General features: G+C 41.9%; 1 protein-coding gene across 2 annotated transcripts in view; it reads right to left on the bottom strand.

The window, feature by feature from the left end:
* SNX25 (sorting nexin 25) overlaps window positions 1-22,169 on the bottom strand; it is a 130,709-nt gene that overhangs the window by 4,873 nt on the left and 103,667 nt on the right. For both annotated transcript variants that reach the window (XM_026508607.4, XM_057303561.1), the window contains exons 10-16: window positions 19,909-20,073; window positions 16,768-16,899; window positions 14,481-14,621; window positions 11,582-11,695; window positions 6,357-6,521; window positions 3,949-4,066; window positions 470-536 (exon numbers count right to left, since the gene is read on the bottom strand). In XM_026508607.4, the coding sequence (XP_026364392.1) occupies window positions 470-536; window positions 3,949-4,066; window positions 6,357-6,521; window positions 11,582-11,695; window positions 14,481-14,621; window positions 16,768-16,899; window positions 19,909-20,073 (902 nt within the window). The remainder of the gene's footprint in view (window positions 1-469; window positions 537-3,948; window positions 4,067-6,356; window positions 6,522-11,581; window positions 11,696-14,480; window positions 14,622-16,767; window positions 16,900-19,908; window positions 20,074-22,169) is intronic.

Genomic DNA, 22,169 nt, shown 5'->3' with positions numbered 1-22,169 from the left:
AAACTGATTCCCATCATATAACATAAAAATGCTGTACCCAAGATACTCAAACTGGTCATCATGATCAAAAGAGAACTTTATAGAACTTTTTGGGTTTTGCTTTTGTTTTTCAATTTTATGTTTATAAGTAATCTCTACACACTTAACATGGGGCTCAAACTCACAACTACAAGGGTCCACCAACTGAGGCAGCCAGGTGCCCCTCCAAAACAGCATGTTCTGACCCCTTCAGCCAGAATGCTGAAGCTAGCTCAAGCTTTGATCATCTAGTTCTTCATGCGTTCTACGGGAGAAATTATTTCAGAAACCTGTCTCCCTCTCCAATCTTAGAATCATAGCAGAAACAGAATGAGAAAATATAAACCCTTCAGATAGAGAGATCACTGGCTACTATACCATGAGTATAGTAATTTGACTATTAAGGCAAAGAGTAAGGCATGAATTCAAATATTAATGTCATGCAACTCACTTGTTGATGGTTCTTCCAAAAGTGACCTGAACAAGAGCAATTAATGTTCTTCTCACCCATTTAAACACTAAAAGAGAAATCAGAGTTAAAGAATTAGCACAGTATATCACAATTATGACATTTTCACAGCTGCAAAAAGCATAAATCATACCATTTGACTCAATCCAAGTCCTGACACCGCATGAAGACTATGATATCTGCAGAACCTGGGTCTTGGTTAGCAAACTTCTACCCCTCAAAAATCCTCCTAAACTTTCATTTTCTACATAGCAACTGATGAGATAAAACCGAAGAGTTTTTTACAGCTTTTCAATGCCTCAACAACAGCTGAGCTAGCAAGTGCAAATAATACTTTATTTCACATGTCCCCAAGCTACTTACATGTCTGTTTTCTGCTAGCAGACAGTACAATGCTATTTTAGATTTCTGTCTGGCTTGTGGAACCCAATTTTCTCACACAGTGCTCTGAATGAGAAACATCTGTGGTCCAATATTGACAAATATTTTGAAATATTAATGAATGGGTGGGTCTAACTTCCCATTTGGATAGTAGTTTGTGGATCACTGCATATTTTTATATATTTTATGCCTCTGGGAGAAAGGTGAACTGTGAAGAGCCAGGTTCCTGAGTGAGAGGTGGGTTCAGTGCTCTCCTGGGCCACCTCGCAGAGCAGCTGGGCACAAACAACGTCCCTGACCTCAGTTTCCTCATCTGTTCAAGGACAAGAGTAACATGTGCTTTTCTGCTTTAAGGATCTTGTTGATATTTTATCTGAGTGTTGTGAAAGGTTCTACAGATCTAAACTTTTATTACTAATGTGGAGAGACATCTTTACAGGTACAGAATATGAATATAAGCCAAAAGAAGGCAAAGAAATGCTATGAGGATATTTTAGGTCTGCAAATTGGAATCTAAACCAAATTCTCCATCTATATAAATTCACACCCATTCATTGAAATGTTTAGCTACTCACACATAAGCAAATGAGATATTCAGGCTCGGCTATAAGAGTTCAGGGCTCCTGCCTTTTAGGAAAACCTAAAAGGACTACATTCACGAACACCTCTGTATAAGGGAAACCACCCAAACAAAATCAACAATTAACACAGACTTGGCACCAGACTTGAAAACATTCTAGTCATTTCTAACTTTTTAGATGGACCTAAGTGTCCAGTTAAAGTAGTGTTGTTAATCTTTCAAGTAAGAGTCAAGTCTTGGAATCAGAACTATGCTTCAAAAGTGCTTTCAATTTTTTATGGAATTCAGAGCACGCTGATAGCATGCAGATGTGTTCATTTTAGGTTGGCATTTAGGCTGTGAAGAGCACACCTGCCAGTGTCGATAACTTCACACTGGCTTTCTAGGGCGGGAGAGAGGCAGCCCACATGCAGAGGGTCTGAGGACAGTGACAGTTATTAATTTTTTAAGGGCTGTCTTACTGATGCCCTTTTGTACACCGAACCAAAAAATGTCTTTGGTGCAAATTCTCTCCCATCACTGATCTACGCCTTTACTACTTTCTTCCTAACTTCTCCTTGTCCCCAGTCCCCAAACCACACAGGAAACAGCCCTAGTATTTCTTCCAAGGACTCATTTGTTCAGAGACAGAAGCAGCTGCAGCAACACTAGGATTTTGCTGACGGCAACTATATCACATCTCGTTATAAATGATGTTCTATTTATTCCCCTCTGAAATGTCACTGGCAAAACCAAATATGCTTCTGAGCAGGCATATGATGGAGGAAATCCACGCTGCAAAGACAAGACTTTGAGCCCTACTCCCATCCACCATGTCTCTCAATCTTTGTACCACAAAGAGCACACTGCCAAAAGGCTAAGATGCTGCTTCCTCATTCTTACCAACTCTACGGGAAACAGAGAGGATTCACGATTTAATGGGCCAGATTTCACTGAGGAAGAGTCAGACTTTCGGTGGAAAACTAGTTGTTTCTGCCTACATTGAACCAAGGCAAACATCAGTGTATCTTAGAGTGTCTAAAATACGGAACAGGGATAGCTTTTTCATCTGAAAGCATCTCTAGCATTTGAATGATATTCTATCATGGATATTTCTTAATTTAACTATCCCCCATTTCTAAAGTTCAGCTTAGTTCCAACTTTTCATTATTGAAATTATGCTAAAATGAATACCCTTATGTATAAATCTCTGCCCGTAGTTTAGAATTGGGTCTATTGCTTAATGTGAATTATATTTTTGGAAACCCTGTGTTGTAAATTTACTGAAGGAAGAATCTACTTCTGATATACTTTTGTTTCTCCTACAGAGTGATAGCTAGAACATATGTTCCCAAAGTGTTGGCTGATTGTTTTAGCTTTGGCTTACTGGTGACCAAAATAATTAATTCTGGCGCTTAAAACTCCTAGCCGACCTTCTTCACCCCAGGGGAAGAGATGCTAATCTGAGCAGACCGAGCACGGGACTGACAGTCAGTCACAGGGCAACATACATAGTACCGGCTGGTGGCACCACTGTGCTTTGCTACCCCTTACTCCCCTCACACGCTTCCTCTCCAGGTGGTGAGGTGTCCTGGCTCTAGCAAGTCCTGAGGCTCCAGGTACACTGAGTACACTGGTCCCATGATTTCGAGTGTTGGGGGGCTGTAGAAGGTGTGTGTGGGCAGAGGGTCCTATTTAGGACTCAAGACTTGGCCAAGCAGCACAGTTTGACCTTTTACCCAGGACCAGTTTGGGGTGGAAGCACCTGTGTGGGTCTTAACGAGAGTATTTTAATCCTGTTTTTGCTCTTGTTTCTTCTAAGTACATCTCCCTCGAGTACTACCAGGGTAACATTTGTCAACCTTGGTGCTAACTCTTTCGGAAAGGACAACTCTGTCGTGGGAGGCCGACCTGCGCATTGCAGGAAGTTTAGCAGCGTCCCTGGCCTCTGCCCACAAGATGCCAGTAGCACCATCCCCCAAGTTGTAACAACCAAAAATGTTTCCAGATATCACCAAATGTCCCCTGAGGGACAACACTCCCCCATCCTTTCAGTGATAACCACTCCTCTACGGGAACAAAGGTGTAGTTGAAAGGTGAGATCGAGGCACGCCTGTGTCCCTGACCATAGCACACCCTAACAGCACCAAAACCTCCCCTTGAACAATGGGGCTCCTTCCTTGGCTAGGCAAAATTATTTTTTGTGTACCTTTTGGTGATAAAGCAATGAAGCTATGCTAAATCACATAAAAGAAATTCAAAGCATTCTATCTGTATTCAGAAGAACATGGTATAGAGTAACTCACCCAAAGTTCCATAAGTACAGACATAATTATCTGTCTTAAGGCCGTGGCCTCACATTCTACCATGGTATCTGGTTAGATCTTAAAAGTATTTGCTGATGACTGAATGGATATAAATACACATCTGATTCAGGAATAAAGGGATATTATGAGTGTGTGTGGGTGTGGGTGTGTGTAACCACTTAACAGCAATTACCGTTAAATAATAACAAGCTTACTTCCTCGAAGTTCAAAGATCTCCCCAATCAACATGAAACATGGTTCAGCCAAGGCGTCTTTCCTCCCATCCACATCATCACCATAATCTGACAGGTCACTGTCCTCTTCTGTCTCCTCCTGGGGGTACAGAAAGGTCAAAGGAAGCAGATCACTTATCCAAGGAAGCTGGTAGAGTTGTTCTTTTCTTTCAAAGTGTAAATTCCAAATATTTGCTCGCATTTCAACCTTAGATGCTCTTTCAACTTTCCTACATTCTCAACACAGGGCAAAATGTGTGTCTAACCTCAGGGAAAACCTTTGATGTTAAAGCCTTATTCAAGGCTCAAAGTAATTGTGAAAAATCTCTATCACTGTATTAATAAGGAGTGAATTAGTAGATAACAGAATAGTTTTCTAGCCATTTTGAGTTTTAAAAGCAAGGCTTTTTAACTTTTTTAAGATTTATTTGAGAGAGAAAGCGAGAGTATAAGTACATGGGAGGAGGGGCAGAGACAGGAAAAGAGAGAATCCACACACAGACTCCCTGCTGAGGGCAGAGCCCAAGCTCACAACCCTGAGATCACTAACCGAGCTGAAATCAAGAGTCAGATGCTTAACCGACTGAGCCACCCAGGTGCCCCAAGTAAGGCTTTTTAACTTAAATGATTTTAAATTCACTGTTTTTTGGGGCACCTGGGTGGCTCAGTCGGTTGAGCATCTGCCTTCAGCTCAGGTCATGATCCTGGAGTCATGGGATCAAGCCCCGTATCAGGCTCCCTGCTCAGCGGGGAGTCTGCTTCTCCCTCTGCTCCTCATCCTATTCATGCTCTCTTACTCTCTCTGTCTCTCTCTCAAATAAAGTCTTAAAAAAAATTCCCTAGTTTCTTTAAAAACACGTATATTTCAAAGTAATGTCATTATGTCAAAGCTCTGACTCAAGCTTTGATTCTGTATTTCAGTTCGTCTCATTTCTTGACCTGCGTATCAGCAAGTTTCAGTTCAAAACTCATTACAGGCCAGGCACCAGGCTAGTGCTAACAGGCGTGATGTGGACCCAGACTTTCAGTGGCCCCCAGCGATCCGGGGAGGCTGACAGGGGTGCGTGGCCGTTTCCGCAAGCAGGGTGAGTGCTATCACAGAGGCACAAACGGAGGCGGCAGAAGGACAGATGAGCAGGTTCCTTCTGATGTCGGCAGAGGAAACAGCCGAGGCTGTGGCCCACGCAGAGGACTAATGACAGCACTGTGGGGGACTGGGTGAGCAGAGGAAAGGGCTGAGAAGTCACAGAGGCAGGAGGAGTTCCCAAAACCTCACAGCAACATCAGATGCTGCGAAAGAGATGGACGGAGGTGAACACGGAGAGGAAGCCACTGGGTCTGGCCACTGGCACTCACCTTCAGAGAACCATCTCATAGAGTGACCGCGCCATAACGTAAACTCCCAGAGGTACGGGAATAAATGAGAGGTCACAGAGGCAAGCTAACCGAACAGGGCCAGACATTACAAATACGGGCCTGCAGGGATGCCTGTGGGGAAGCAGGTTCATACAGAGCCCCGAGCCCTGGCGTGGACACGCTCCGTGCTGCACACAGGTTTCCCCCAGCTCGGGAGGCAGTGGAGTAGCACGCCCCGTTGCATCATCAGCTCCTTCTGTCCAAATTCATTCAACCAATTCTGCTGAAGAGGCGGTGGCCTTTAGCAATGAATGCCAAGGAGGCAGTGAATGTCTCCAGGAGACCCCGATTTTCAGAGACAGTCTTGCGCAGTTTGCTGAAGAGCGGGAGAAGGGGCTTCAGTGGCCTAAATGTGAGTCAGGAGCTTACTCTGCAGGAAAGCCTGAGGTCCAGAATACGAAATCACAAGTGCCTGCATTCTCTCTATTTGCTACTTTACCCGCAAATGTCACTCCTAGATTCATCTTGCTTCAGAATATCCCATGACCTTCCACTCCCTGAGAATCAATTCTGAACTCCTCAGCTTGGCATGACCTCGCCCCCCACTCCACCTCTTTGCCTAACCTTCCATTAGCCCATTCCTGAAGCTCTCCTCTCCAGTCCAATGACTTACTGACTGTCCCTCCCAACCCGACCTTCAATACGAGCTCCAGCTCCCCCTAACAATGACCCCCATCTCTGAGGACTGGCTGGTCCACCACTTTTACCGGGGCTCCCATACAACTTCCCACCCACACTTCACTTACCGACCTTGTTATTGCTATTTTCTGTATCTTAACTCTTGCAAGTGACTTGTAGGGGAGCACAAGCAGGTATCCCAAAAATATGACAGCGATAATAACTGAAAATGGATGTATTTGCTTTCCCCCTCACTAGTAGCATGCGTTCAACAAACATCTGGTACTTCAGAAGACTTTCAAAAAGACATTCCCCTAAATCTGCTGCAAAAATGGCACAACCTTTTAAGAGCTCACCTCTTGATGGGAGAAGAAGTCGCGAGGAAGTCTTTCCAAAAATGAGGATAATGAAAACGTGGATTTTTTCCCCTGCACATCAATAACCTTGAGGTAGTCAGGAGAAGGGCTCAAAAAGGCATAAAGTGCTTCACTCTGACACAGTCTTTCATCTGAAAGCAGATTCTGTGGAGGAAAGAGGGTGCATTACTCTTATGGAAGAATACGTCCGTGCTGCCGGAAACCACCACAAATAAAGGCAAGCAAGGTGCAAATGGCTGTGTCAGGGATTTATTTTCATAATCCGAACCCAAAACCATTTCCCTCTCCCCCTGAAACAGAACATATTAGGCGGATTCCCATGATGGTAATCGCAAGCAACGCCCTGCGGGTAAACAGGAGCACTGTAAGCCTGCGGCTTGTGGGAGACGCTGTGCAGACAACCGCTCAGGGCAACCAAACCTCGGGCTTGGCACACAGCTTACAGACCGGGGCCACTGCCTCTGGGTGTCAACTTCACCTTCACCCAGTGGTGCTGCAACAACTTACATGTCTGCACACGGCACAAGGATCCCGCTCAACCACCCTTAGATGGCTGTGTTCAGACTTTGTATATCAGCTGCAAAAAGGCACTTGGAGTTGTCACATGGCACAGTCTACCAGGCAGGAGCTTTCTCCCCATGCTGCCGCCTTCCGACCAGTGCTTGTTTACATAATTACAGAACTCTTTCTATTGGGCCTTGAACTGGAAATGTCCTCAGGTTCTTTATGTACTTAGCTGGCCTCCGGAGACAGGAAAGAAGAACAGAAATGAAGTTCGTGTCCAAGCAAGTGCTACTGATAGGACAGTAAGACTAACAACATGACCACAAGAATGTCTAAACGTCTACTATTAAAAGATACAGGGTTTAATGTGATTTCACTCATATGTGGAACTTAAGAAAAACAAACAAGCAAAGAGAGAAAAAAGAGAGAGAGGCAAACCAAAAAACTGACGCTTAACTCTAGAGAACTGATGGTTACCAGAAGGACAGGGGTTCGGGGGGATGGTGAAAGAGGCAATGGGGACTGAGGAGGGCACTTGCTGTGATGAGCACCGGGTGCCACATGGAAGTGTCGAATCACCACACTGTACACCAGAAACTAATAAAACACTGTACGTTAGCTACTGGAATTTAAATAAAAACTTGAAACAACAACAAAAAAAAGATACAGGGTTTAGGAATAATAAGACAGTGAGAAATAGTGCCCCATTGATGATGTAATCCCCTTGGGGGAGAGGGACACTGGGAGCACATAGTGCTTCTGATGTCAGAGCCTGGGGTGGCAGAAGAGGTTAAGATCTAGTCTCAGAGGACGTGGTCCATGACCGTCACCTTACATTTGTTCAGGCAAAAGCGGAAATCCAATGAACTCTGTGACCTTCCCTAGAACAAGCACCTGTGGGAACATCCAGTACTACGACACTGGGGACAGGGGACCCAAGGGGGTGACCAACATTCTGGTGGTTGTTAGCTTCCTCTGTCCTGCAGAAGACGACTGGAAATGAGCAAGTTCTGCCTCAGAGGGAGAGAAGGAGGTTAAGGAGGATGGGGAGCTGGGGTCACTACCGCCTTCCCAGCCCCAGAGCCCAATAAATAGGCCTTTATTCCTTTTGCAGAGTATCAATGTTCAGTCGTATGTACAGATGGATTAGAAGGCAGGAGATATTCTCCCCTAACCTGATTTCCTTTAGCTAATCTATACTCCAATATTATTTTATAAAACAGTAGGAAATGATAACTAATGATAAGTCTCAAACTTACTACAATCAACATAAAGAGATCGTTAAGGCTGATAAGACTTTGGCCTACGTTATATTCCATTATGAAGGAAAATAATCAGATTAAGTACATAGGAAAAGTTAGAAATGCTCACAGACGTCTGTGGGGCAATATGTAATTGGGGTTTTATCATTTTTAAGCTCTCTGGGGATGGCATCCCAGTCCCAACTCCTTCCCTCCAAACACTCACAGCACGTTATTCTATTCTAGTCAAGACCTCAGATGACTATTCAGTGGGTGATGGAGAAGGGGGTCTGGCATTCCAAGTAGAGCGCACAGCACAGGCATACCCCGAAGCAGGACAGAGCACCGCGGGAGGGAATGGCTGGTGTCGGAGGTGTCTGTACGTGAGCAGGAATGGGGAATGTGGTGAGCAGGGACGAAGAAAGACATAAGCAACAGAATGGCTAGGAATGAGTAGCTAGATTATTAAATATCTGTGCAATTAGTATGCTTCACTAGGGAACCATTTGTCATAGATAAACATTCAAGTAAACATATACTCAGTGGAATCCCTTTTTCTGGAAGGTCCTCTGGACCCAATAAAAGAGGAAGCATTCTGCACCTTACTTTCCTGTTTGCAGTAGGTGGGATAATACTTTGAAACGACAGTCTGCTGTATAACCTACCTAAATACATTGAATGGTCAGGGCTTTGTCAAGTCTTTGGGAAAATGAAAAACAATCCAAATCATTACTTCCTGACCTAAAATCCTCATGATTTACATAAAAGATGTAAGGTCACTAGACACCACAGTTTCATCTGGCTTAGCTGCAGATTACTCTTGCTCTCAACTACGTCCACACGACCTACCGGCAGGGTCTCAGAGTGCAGTTTCTCTTGGCACAACAGCAGAACTTACTAACCCACTTCCACGACCAACAATCCAATAAAGGCACGTATGCGCCCTCCCTGTGCGCCCGAAAGGCAGCAGAAAAGGCCAAACGCACAGAGACCCTCCCCAACAGCAGAGGCTGGAAGGAAACAAGAGAGTCCGCTGGAGGGTCCAAAGCTACACACCCGAAGCTTAAACATCCTGGATCTTGAATAATACACATCGTTTCACAAATGATTTCATTTGCTCATCTGAACGATTTATTTATTTATTTATTTATTTTTAAGATTTTATTTATTTATTCAACTGAGATAGAGACAGCCAGCGAGAGAGGGAACACAAGCAGGGGGAGTGGGAGAGGAAGAAGCAGGCTCACAGCGGAGGAGCCCGACGTGGGGCTCGATCCCATAACGCCAGGATCACGCCCTGAGCCGAAGGCAGACGCTTAACCGCTGTGCCACCCAGGCGCCCCCATCCGAACGATTTAATCAGGTACTATGTTGGAGTGGGTTTAATTATTTCCTAGATATGCTGAATCAGCAAGAAAATGGTAGTATTTCAGTTTCAAATTCTCTTGTAAGAGCATTTAAACATTGATGATTCTCTAATTCAGTTCTGCCATAATTAAACTCAGAGAGTTTTTCTAAGGTGTAAATTATTTTATTTCCTAACGGAAATTTACATTATATACACACACACATATTTATATATTATTATATTATAAAATAAAAGTTTCCCTCAGGAAATAAAATAATCTACATCTTAGAAAAACTTTAGGATACATATAAAGAGAGATGGAGGGAGGAAGATAGGAATACATGGAAAAAGAGACTAACACTTTCAAAGCAATTCTGAATTAAACAAATCTATTTTAACCATGACCCATACTTCCAAATGAACAACTATGTTTTAATAAAGCCTTCACTAAGGGGGTGCCTGGGTGGCACAGTCGTTAAGTGTCTGCCTTCAGCTCGGGGCGTGATCCCAGCGTTCTGGGATCGAGCCCCACATCAGGCTCCTCTGCTAGGAGTCTGCTTCTTCCTCTCCCACTCCCCCTGCCTGTGTTCCCTCTCTCGCTGGCTGTCTTTCTCTGTCAAATAAATAAATAAAATATTTAAAATAAAAAAAAAAGCCTTCACTAAGAATTTGGCAACATCTATTATTTAAGATCCCAGGCCTTCCAGCTACTACTACATAGGCAAAAAGTGTTCCATGAGACAAAGTTCCATGCCTCCAAAAACTATAAGAGCTTTGGGGTGCATGGTTTGAGTAACTTAACTATACTCTGAATACAGAGGGTCCAGCCAAGGAAAAATAAACAGTGGTTGCTATCAAGGATAGTACAGGTTTGGCCTTATTCTCTAAAAATGGACTGAAGACAAACAATAAAGCATTTAGAGGAAATTAGGAGAGTGTCTTTAGGACCCTAGAGTAGGCAAAGATTTCTTAATAGGCACAAAGGCTTAACCATAAAAGACAAAACTGATATACTAGACTAAATTAAAATTGAGAACTTCTGTTCATGAAAAGAAATCATTAAGATAGTGAAAAGCCCGTCCACAGAAAGGGAGAAGATATTTGCAACATAAATGGTGCGACGAGAGACTCACATCCAAATCCCATGCAGAACCCCCACAAAGCGCTGTGGAAAAGACGGGCAACGCGACAGAAGAGCAGACTCAACTTGACCAGACACTTCACCAGAGAAACTACTCTTGGCACAACAGCAGAACTGGCGTAACACCCAGACTGGGGCTCCGCTTCATGAGCCGTCAGGGAAATGCAAACTAAACCCACAGTGAGATACCAGCACACACCCGCCAGGAGGACTAAAGAGAAACAGGCAGAGAAGAAGTGGGGGTAAGGAGGGAGAGCCATCAGAACCCTGACACGCTGTGGTGACAGTGTAAAAACTGCCACAACCACTTGAACAAACTAAGAAACCCAGACCTGTAGGTATTACACAACATGGATGGACCATAAGTCAAGTACTAGAAGTTTATAGAAGCCTGCTTCATGATCGCCTCCACTGGAAACGGGCCAAATGCTCGTCAACAATGGAATGAATAGACTGTAGTGTATCCGCACAATGAAAAACCTACACGGTAGTGAAAACAAATCATCTACAACTCGAACAGCACTATGGGCGGAGCCCCTGAACACAGTTCTTGAGTGAAAGAAGTCAGACACAAAGGAGTCCATACTGTATGATTCCATTTGTAGGAAGTTCAAAAACAACTGTGTCTGTGTGGTTACTAGGCATGATCATAGCCACCCTGGGCCGGGAGCCGTGACGGGACGAAAGCCGAGCATACTGCACCGGGTGCTGGTTACAGGGTGGGCTCCGCGTGTGAAAAAGGACAAAGCTGCACACAAGGTAGCTGTATTGTATGTATTTCATATTTTTTATATTTTATATTTTTGTGTGTATAGTATACTTTAATATAAACAAACAAACCAGAGATATTTTGAGGACCTGGCATGACCTATAAGAAAAGAAAGCAAACAAGCAAGCTCTTAGAAAGATGACACTTTAACCCCAAATAACTCATTTTTTCTCTCGTATCCAAAACTTTCCAGTTGCTTACCTGTAAAAACTTATTTAATTGATTCTTTGACTTTTCCATAAACTTGTGATCTATAGATTTGAAAGGCAGCTTGCTAAGAGAAGGCAACTGGACTTTTTTTAAAGAAGGGAAACACTGTGGAGGAAAACATTAAATGTTAGCATCTTGAATCACATTTTCATGTTAAAAAAAAGTTTAGAATTATAATTAGAACACACCAAGCATCTTCCTCCTGTACTTATTCCTTTGAGGTTTAAGATCTTGAAAACCTGCCTGTTCTAATCAGGCTCACGGAATCGAGAGGAACAGGACATTTGATGAAAAGAGCTGAAGCTCACCCCTAGGCCCCTGAACGCCTGGGAGCTGGGCAATGCTGAGGCCGGGCTGAGCAGGTAGCCTTGCACGACACGCACAGAGCACAAGGCTCTAGGTGTGGACACCTGGCTCACGAGAAGAAAAACTTCCTATTAGAATGTGCTTTGTTTACAACATTTCTGTGAAAAAGTTATCCCAGTTGACAAAACAATGGAAAAAAGGAGTAACTTGGCTTGTCGTGTTATTACCGCCCTTCAGTAGCAAACTGCACAATGGAAGTGCATTAATAAGTCCTACACTCTGCCAGACACTGTGCTCGAAGCATGTGGATTAACAGCTTGAAGAGTCAGCGATTGTTATTCTTATTTCACATATGAGACAATTAAAGATCAGGATCAAAACCCAGATCTGTCTGATCACAAAGTCTGTGTTCTTTATGCCAATTCCCACAGGACTCTGCCAGTCAGCCCCTCAGACCCTAGGAGGGCACTGGGTTCCAAATGCTCTGGACTCTGCCCCCATTTCCAAACACTGGCCCTTCTCGAAGGCACTGGGGCCATATGAATACGCTTAATGAAACCAACTGGCATTGAAAAGTCAGTGAGCACAGCCTTTGCCTGCAACCACTTTAACTGCTGTCGTCATCCTCCATGCACAGGAGGGTCACAGGAGTGCCCGCTGGCCTGGCCACAGCAAGAAAAGGCATGGGCTAAGTCACTTGTAACAAGTGCATGCAAGTGCTTTGGGTGCTGGGAAAGGGAAAACGAGCCCTTCCCGCACGGCGCACTTGAGAACCAGGAGCACGATGGCATGTACCCAAGGTGACATATAAATCAGTGCTCAAATTCGAGTACAATTTTCAAGAAATGAAACAGGCAGTGAGACTCAGAACGGAAGATTAAAATTCACCAGGGACCTGAAAAGGTGCTTCCTGTCCCAACTGTCAACAGGAAGGGTTCACACAAAAATGAAAAGTCAGAGGAGAGTAAATTCTAAGGGTAAGAAAAGAACGCCAGAGATCATCTACAGATAAGGAAAATGAGACAATGAGACTAAAGGACAGACATGGAATTTTGGAGGGTTTATTTCCTCCAAGGCTTCAGTCTACTTGTTTTTGTTTTTTTTTCAAAGAACATTTTCCACATACATTTTATTTCAAAATCTCCTCTAAATTCCTTTTTCTCCTTCTTTCTATTTTTATCAGCAACAGGACAGATACTGAACTTTGGCTTCAAAATGGTTTGTCACAGGGCAAGTGACACACTCTTGTGTTGTTAGTCACACATTTTGAGAAAAACGTAATCTTCTATTAAGATAGAGATTTCACTTTTCACACTGCCAGGGTGACCACAGTCCCTCTGAGAAGTACTGGTGGAGGACATTTGGTTTTGGCCACCATCCTTTTAAAAGCACTTGAAGCAGTTACAGCATTCGTAAGTTAGTGATTAAAAGAGTTTTTTAAAAAATCCCCTTAGGAGAAAATGTTAAAGGAAACAGACGTATTTCATTTGCAGAAGAGCAGTCTGATAGGTGACTGCAGGATTTTACCAGTGTCCGTTCATTCTGAGCCAGAGAACAATAAACAGAAACAAAAAGAGAAGTGACCAAAGAGCATTTCAGTTGCTGGGGAAGAGGGCAGTCATCTCCGGGAGAAGGCGAGTTAGAGAAGACGCAGTTCCTGAGAAAGATGGAAGAATAAGGAATGGAAAATAAGATGACCCGGATTACAGTCCAGGCTGGGCCACTAGGAACACGTCCTGTGATAAATCGATCAAACTCTCTGGGATCAGCTCCTCTCCTCTTAAAATAAAAGAACTGACCTAGATTAGAAGCTTTCTGACATTTTTAACTAAAACCCACAGCAGGAAATACATGCTACACTGCAACCTGCACACATACGTGCATATCCACATATAAATTATAACCCACCTATAAAACTAAGTTCTACAAAACAACGTTCATTGCTACAACTACCACCACCAACACGGTAATGTTTATTATGTGCCACACCTGCTTTGTATACGTTCATTCCCTTAATTCTCACAACTCTGTGAGAGAGGAGACATAGGTGCTATCAATATTCATATTTTATTGACGAAGAAGAAGAGAGACAAAGAGACACAGTGACAAGTCCCAGGTCATATGGCTACTAAATAGTACAGCTAGGATCCAAACTCAAGCAGTCTGGCTCCCGAGTCTGTGCTTTCACCCACGACACTTTATGACCCTTACTCTTTGCGCTGAAATCCAATATATTCTATGCTCTTCCTGTTGCTGCAATCATTAATTGGTTTCACTTCCCACTAAAAGGTCACAACTGGCAGCTTCAAAAACCAGTGGCCCTAAATGACCCTTAGCCCTCTTTCAGCTCTGGGGTTCTATGAGGCTCCGTGGAGATCAGACAATTCTTCGTCCCGAAGGATTTACACTAACTGGTTTGGTCCATGAGTTAATTTCCAAATGTCAGGCTGAAAATGCCACTTTTCCAGTATCCACAGCAAAGAAGAACTGTTAATCAGTTTCCTTATATGTGAAAAACTGAAATGAGTTCTTAAATACCTTCTTGCTTAGTAATCCTACACCTTGTGTTCGTGAGTATTCATACCTCACTAAGTTTCCGGTGTAAATTCTGGAACTCACTGAGCCTTCTGGGGACGGTCCAGTTCTTAGTTTCAACTCCTCCAACTTCTTGTAAGCTTACCATGACAAAGTAACAGGGCATTTGCTCACCATTCTCTTCTGTAACCTTGGGCAAAACAAACACGACAACAACAAAAAGCGTGGTGAGCAGGTGCAGTCGGCACGATTTTTAAATATCCCCCAAGATTTCCCACTCCCTAGTGTATATGCCCTGCGTCATTCCTGGGACTCTGAATATCACGGAATCTATTCCTACAATTAGGTTATGTTACATTTGACCACTGACCTTAACACAGCCCTTTGTGGGCCTAACCTAATCACACAAACCCTTTACGAGCAGAGAGATTCCTCAGGCTAGTGGCAGAAGAGGATGTCAGAAACAGTGGAAGTGCAAGAAGGATTGCACACGTGGTGCTAGTGTGAAGATGGAGAGGGGCACGTGGGGGGATGTGGCAGCACTTCCACTGACAGCAAGACAACAGACAGGTCCACAACCACATGGAACTGAGTTCTGCCAACAACTTGATTGAGCTTGGCAGTGGATTTTTTCCCCAGTCTCCAGACAAGAACTCAGTCTGGACAATATGTTGATTTCAGCCTTATGATGCAAAGAGTACAGAATGAGAGAGTCATGCAGTGCTGGACTTTCAACTTACAGAATTGTGAGCTAATAAATGCGTGTTGTTCCAAGCCATGAAATTTGTGGTAATTTGTTAACACATCAAAAGAAAACTAATACAGCAGACTTAACATCTTAAGTGTGTTTCTTTGAAAAACCAAATGAACAGTAAGCAAACAGGTATAAGATATGCCAAAACCTGTCTCAGGAAAGGATAAAGCCTTCCTCAGTTTAATTTCTAGATTCAACAAACCATGATTTCAATTTTCATGAAATTTTATATTGAAACACATAATTTCCTCTATCTCCCAACTTAGATAATTCCTTAACACAGACACATATACATACAATATCAAAATTCAGAAAAGGCCATTATCATACTTAACATAAATAGATTAAGAGAAGAAACAAAAAAGAAAACACTGAATTTAAGCTTGAATTAGTATCACAAATTGAATTAGAGACAAGGAGTCAATAAGAAAGGCAAAGGAACGAGACCCTGTGACGTAGGACCATTATCCCACTGTGAGGATGCAGGAGGTGAGGGCATGCCCAGGGGCCCCGGGTTGTCGTAGGGTCACACATCTAGTAAGGGAGTCAGCCCGGATCAGAACTCAGGAGCACGCGGCATGATGCAGACACATCTTCCACACGCTCTCTGTGGGACTGCCTTGTGAACTCTGGCAGTCAGGTGGCTCCTCGGGGTCCATGTCCACTATCTTTTCCATGACGGAGGTGCCACAGCAAACTCCTGCAGCTTACCTTAATGGGAGTGCTAACAAGCACCAAAGACATGGTGAAGCACTTGGTTAAGCACTTGTGTAATGTGTGTGCATTGACGGTAGCTCTTGGGGAACATTCTTTGTGTGCAATGTAATCTAGAGGTGAACTTAAGATCGTGAATTTCAAGCCCTCCCCACACCACAGTAAGAGTGTGAACATTAACACTATGTTACTCATGATCTTGTTATCTGTGTGGACCTGACCTTCATCTCCAGATTTCCACAGAACTGATAGTAGGGCAGGTGGGAATGAAGAAGTTGTCAACATTAACAATCTAAACACCCATATGCATCTCTCCTGAAAAGAAATTATTTGCACAGACTAAAGGGATACAGCATATTCTGAAAACTGTTACCCATATCCCTCAAAGAACAGTAAAATGTTTTCTAATTCAAGGGGAAAATATTCATTATTAAGGATCTTAGAGCAACTGAGATTTAAGTAAGTGAAGTCAGCAGAATGGAGCAATCAGAAACACTTAAATAAAAAATTTTTAATTTTTCACCATCAAATTTCAAGTAGTACCTTCCATTTTATTTCAATCCTCAATGGAAAAATAAAATGGCAATTCGGAGACATTAACTGTCCCTATCTGAAAGTTGCTTACAATTCCAGTGAATAAGGACAACCTGCAGTGGAGTGAGATCAGGTCTATACCGGACAGGTCTATACCTACAGCTCGAAGTCATGGGTGAGACAGAGTGAAAACAGCAGAGAAGGAAGGAGGACAAATGCAGTGTACAAGACAAACATAAGTCTTCTACCCTCAACCTTAATTCTCTAGGACAAAATCTTCTCGTCTAAAGTCATACTCTAAAAACAAATTAGGAGAAAAAGCAGTCAGACCTACCTCTCCACTGGTGATGGAGGCTTTCCACATTCCAAGGTTCTCACACCACCAATCTGTTCTTGCCATGTGCAGCTGTAGGTCCGTGCGTTCTTTCTCTATTAGAATTATCTCCTCCTTCAACTTGAAAACAATCTGCCAAAGGGAAAATATCCTGGGAGTTGTAAAACCACTTGAAATGCTGCACAATTCAGCAAAGTAGTAGGATATAAAACCAACAGGCAAAAATCAGCTGCATTTCTATACACCAACAATGGACAATCCAAAAAGGAAATTAAGAAAACAATTCCATTTACAATAGCATAAAAATTTTTAAAAATACTTAGAAATTAAATAAGGAAGTGAAAAACTTCAACAATGAAAACTACAAAACACTGATGAAAGGAATTAAAGATGACATAAATATATGGAATGATCTCAATGTTCATGATTTAGAAGACTAAACATTGCTAAGATGTCAGTGCTACCCAAAGCGATCTACAGATTGAACACAATATCTATAAAAATTCCAACGTATTTTGCAAAAATAGAAAAATCCATTGTAAAATTCATATGGAATCTCAAGGGAGACTGAAGGGCCAAAACAAACTTGAAAAAGAACAAAGTGGGAGGACTCACACTTCCTGATTTCAATACTTACTACAGCATCACACTAATCAAAACGTATGGTACTGACATAAAGCCAGACACGTAGACCAATGGACTAGAATAGACAGCCAAGAAATAAACTTTTGCACATAGGTCAAAGGATTTTTGACAGGGGTGCCAACAACATTCAATGGGAAAAGAACAATCTCTTCAACAAATAGTGCTGAGAAAATTGGATACCCACATGCAAAATAATGAAGTTGGACCCTTACCCTAACACCCTATACAACAATTAACTCGAAATGGACAAAAGACCTGAACATAAGAGCTAAAACGCCGAATTAGCAATGACTTGTTGGTTATGACACCAAAGGCACAGGCAGCCAAAAAAATATAGGAAAACTGGACTTCATAAAAATTTAAAATTTTTGTGCACAGAATACTATCAACACAGTAAAAAAGCAACCTGCAGGAATTGGAAGAAATATCTGCAAATCACATATGTGATAGGGTATTAAGATCCAGAATATATACAGAACTCTTAAAACTTAAAAACAAAAACCAAACAGTCTGATTCAAAAATGAGCAAAGGAGTTGAATAGACATTTCTCCAGTATATGTATATATATATATATATATATATATATATATTTATTTATATTTATATTTATATTTATATTTATATATACATATAAATGGCCAAAAAGTGCATGAAAAGATACTCAACATAACTAATCATTAGTGAGATGCAAATCAAAATCACATGTACTGTATGGTGACTAACATAATATAATAAAAAATCATTATGAAAAAAAAAACAAGCAAAATCACATGGAGCTACCACCTCACACCCATTAGGATGGTTACTATCAAAAAATGGAAAAACAATTATTGATGAGGATATACAGAAATTGGAAACTACGTGCTCTGTTCGTGAGAAGGTATAAAATGGTGCCGCCATTATGAAAAATAGTATGGAGGTTCCTCTACGAATTAAAACCGTAATTACCATATGATCCAGCAATTCCAATTTTGGGTACATTGTCAAAAGAGCTGAAAGCAAGACCTTGAAAAGATATTTGTACACCCATGTTCATGGCAGCATTATTCACAGTACTCAAAAGGTGGCAGTAAACCAAATGTCCACTGATGGGTGAATGGATAAACAAAATGCTATATATACACACAATGGAAAATTACCCAGCCTTAAAAAGGAAGGAAGTTCTGACACACAGTATAATATGAATGAACCTTGAAGACATTACGCCAAGTGAAATAAGCCAGTCACAAGAGGATGAGTACTGTATGATTCCACTCACGACATATTTCATAGTAGTTAAATCCGTAAGAGATAGAAAGTAGAATGGTGGTTGCCAGGGGGTTGGGGAGCAGGGAATGGGAAGTATTATTTGGAGGGTACAGGGTTTCAGTTTTGCCATATCCAATGAGTCCTGCAGATGGATGGTAGTGATGGCTGCATAACAGTGTGAAAGCACAGACACTGACCTGTACACCTAAAACAGCTGAAATGGTAAATGTTATGTATATTTTACAACAATTTTTTAAAAACAAGTAATTTTATTTTTTTATTAAAAATATATTTAAAAAGGCTATGGATCTCTTTCATGAGAAAACCTATAAGGATATGCAACTCTGTGATTTGAGGGCAGAAGTTTTGCTCCAAAACTCTCCTGAACATGAAGGCTACAAGGACTCTTTCCCTGCTCAAAAAGCCTAAAGGAAACACACCCAGTCTACACCTTGTCCTGTAATTTATCACCAGTCAGGGCTGTGACTACCTGCTTCATTTTCACGTGGGTATGTTTTGGTCCCGCATCAGCATGTCTGCTCCCAAAGGGCACATGTCAGGCTCTGTGTCTATCACCGATTCCCCACAGTGACCGGCACAGCATTATGCATTTACTCATCACTTATGTGGCTGAACACACACTCAGAAATTGCCAGAAGAGATCAATTTGGCAGACGGAAAAGCATCGGCCGTAGCTATATTAGTGACGCCTCCCTGTTGGACTCTGAAGAGGCATAACCACAAAGCAAAAAGCCACACCACTGCTTGGGTTCGCAAAATGCCAGTTAGGGAGATGCTCTTTACATTTTTTAACTTTCCAATTCTGTTGGCTCTAAGCAAAACAATTTATTTCTTGTGTAATTCTGTGAGGTTCTCTAAACTGTGATTCACAGCATTTGAAAGAAAAATAAAATTGAAAAGACTGTCCTCGTGGAGTTAATTTACTTCCAAAAATGAGTCTGGCACACGGAAATGCTTTGCCCTCTTCTGCAAAGGAACTGTAGGCGAGCCAGGTGAGAGAACACGGAGCTACTCACCACCCACTGCTGATGACTGGGGAGAACCCCAGACCACGGAAGACTAAAAATACGTGCTTTTCTCATTCTATACTAGAAGCAAAAAGGCAACAGTGGAACTTACAGTTAAAATTCTTTTTAAGGAAACTGTGATGCTTTGCAACATAAACTGAAAACTATTTATCAAATCGAAAAAATGGAAACTTTCAAAGACAACCTAAAAAGAGTTACCTTCTTGTCAGGTTTTGGTGCATTTTGAATAGAATTTAGAGCTTGCCTTTTATATTCAAGTTTCTCATTTAGTTCTCGTAGCTTGTTTACAGCAAAGCTGGCTTGTTCATTAATCCGGCTGGTGCCTTCGTCTACAGCTTCCTCACCAGCCTCGACTCCGGGGCCCTGGGGGAGAGAGTCACGTGAGCCACACTACCTCTGACGCTGGCTGCTCGGCCATTATTCCTAGCGTACAGGTTCTGTATCATTGCACTGCGTTGTACCCAAGTACTGGATTCCACTGAGACTCTGGGAGAAAGCCCCGGAGCAGGCTGCTTTGCCTCAGCAAAGCAACAAATCAGAGTTATCTGGAACCGAAGTAACTGGCATTCAGGACTGCAGCGAAAAAAGAAACATATTTCATACCATTCCCTTCCAAATGGTACACCCAAGGGAATCTGCTTGGAACAAGGGAAGGCAACTGAGTTCTCTACCTCGCTCAACCCGAATGATTTGTGCCTAATCCTGGACGAAGACACTGAGGTACGTTTGGCTTCCTTTCGGGCTCCAAAGAATATCATAGAAAACTCATGCAAGTCCCTTTAAAATAAAATTTCCAAATTCCCGTTAGTGAAAGTATTTTTGGTATACTTTGTTCGGTCCTTCTCTTGAAGATGTAGTTTACAAATCAACAGGTAGATCATTTTATGAGTAAAATGGTCAGCATTTCAAAGTGACTTAAGATTCATAAACAACTGTGTAACTTTGAAAAATGTGGATAGATTACCAATAGACGATGTATAAAACAGATTTGTGCGAGGCACTGAACAGCTGAGAATAGTCTTCTGCTTTGTTTAGACTCCTTAATGTACTTCCAGAATTTTTTCTTCTAATTTTTAGTAATTGTAACAAACGGTAAAACAATTTTTTTTCAAACAAAAATGAAGTATTAATAATTCTAGAAAACCAAGCTGTTTTTATTTTTGTAGGGTCTTTCAAATCTTTGTCCATGAGTGTATGTATCATGACATAATTCTACACCTTGTATACACAGACACGTATTCTGTCTTTTCCATATAATTTACAATGCTGCTTATTAAGGGTATTAATTACAGTTCTCAAAATTTTAATTTTTATGGCTGTATAGTATGCTAGGAATTGATAGTACAGAGGCATATTCCTACTGTTGCTGCTGCTCTGGGGTGATTCTGGTTTGCTATCCCAAACATACTAAAACAAACTCCACTATACATAAACTTTTCTACCCTTTAGTTATTATCTTAAGATAAATTTCTAGAAGTAGGATTATCATTATAAAAGAGTAGGTGCTTTCAAAAGGTCAAGATACATATTACTCTTCTTTGAGTCCTACGTGAAGTTGGATAATTTTTCATGTTTGTTTACTATCACCTTTCATATCAACTGTCAGTTCATGACCTTATTCAGTTTATCTATTGGGTATTGACATTTTTAATTAATTTGAATAACCTCTTTTACAGCACTGGCAAATTAACCATTTTAATTTTTGAGGGAGAGAGGTAACAGTTAAAACGAACTGGCCAAATAAATAAATTAATAATAATAATAAAACTGATCTATCTTAAAAATAAGAGGCAATGAGTAGTGACTTTTGGACCAGTTTGGTGAAAGTATAAAGAACTAAGTAACAAATCTTTTAAGTCTGGAGGAATGAATTTAACAACAGTTCAGAGACACCGACTTCTAATACCAGCAAGAGCAAGCACTTGATTCCTCAGGGCTTGAGATATAACTGGGCAGAAAAAAGCCCAAGATGAATTATAATCTTTCCATGTAGGGTGACTATAAAACATTTGTTTCTCTTTGCACCTTCACAAATCTTAAAACTCATGTAAATCAATAATAGTAAATGACAGGTGGCACCTGGGGCTCTCCCACTAAATGACAGTACACTTAAGAAAACTGGACTTTAGGTGTGGCTGAGCAAGGTTTTCTTTGGAACATCTTACTTACATCTGATGTTTTAAACTCCAAAATATTTCCTGTAACTCCTCCCACACTCTCTTTCTCTCCTCGTTTCCCCATCCTTTGACTATTCTCAGGCTACACTAAGTTCTACTGATTCTCTTACCCGGACTAAGCCACAAATGTCCTACCCCACAGGCTTTCTGCCTTTGCGTTTTCAGGGTGTGTCTCAGGTAGAGAGGGGGCTGTGAGGTCTCTGATTCAACACCAGCCGGTGGTAGTCGGTTGTTCAGAAGAACAAGGGGAGGGGCGCCTGGGTGGCACAGCGGTTAAGCATC

This window comes from Ursus arctos, unplaced genomic scaffold, assembly GCF_023065955.2.
Source record: "Ursus arctos isolate Adak ecotype North America unplaced genomic scaffold, UrsArc2.0 scaffold_27, whole genome shotgun sequence".
In the NCBI taxonomy this organism is placed as follows: domain Eukaryota; kingdom Metazoa; phylum Chordata; class Mammalia; order Carnivora; family Ursidae; genus Ursus; species Ursus arctos.
This window is presented reverse-complemented; position numbering and strand designations above follow the sequence as displayed.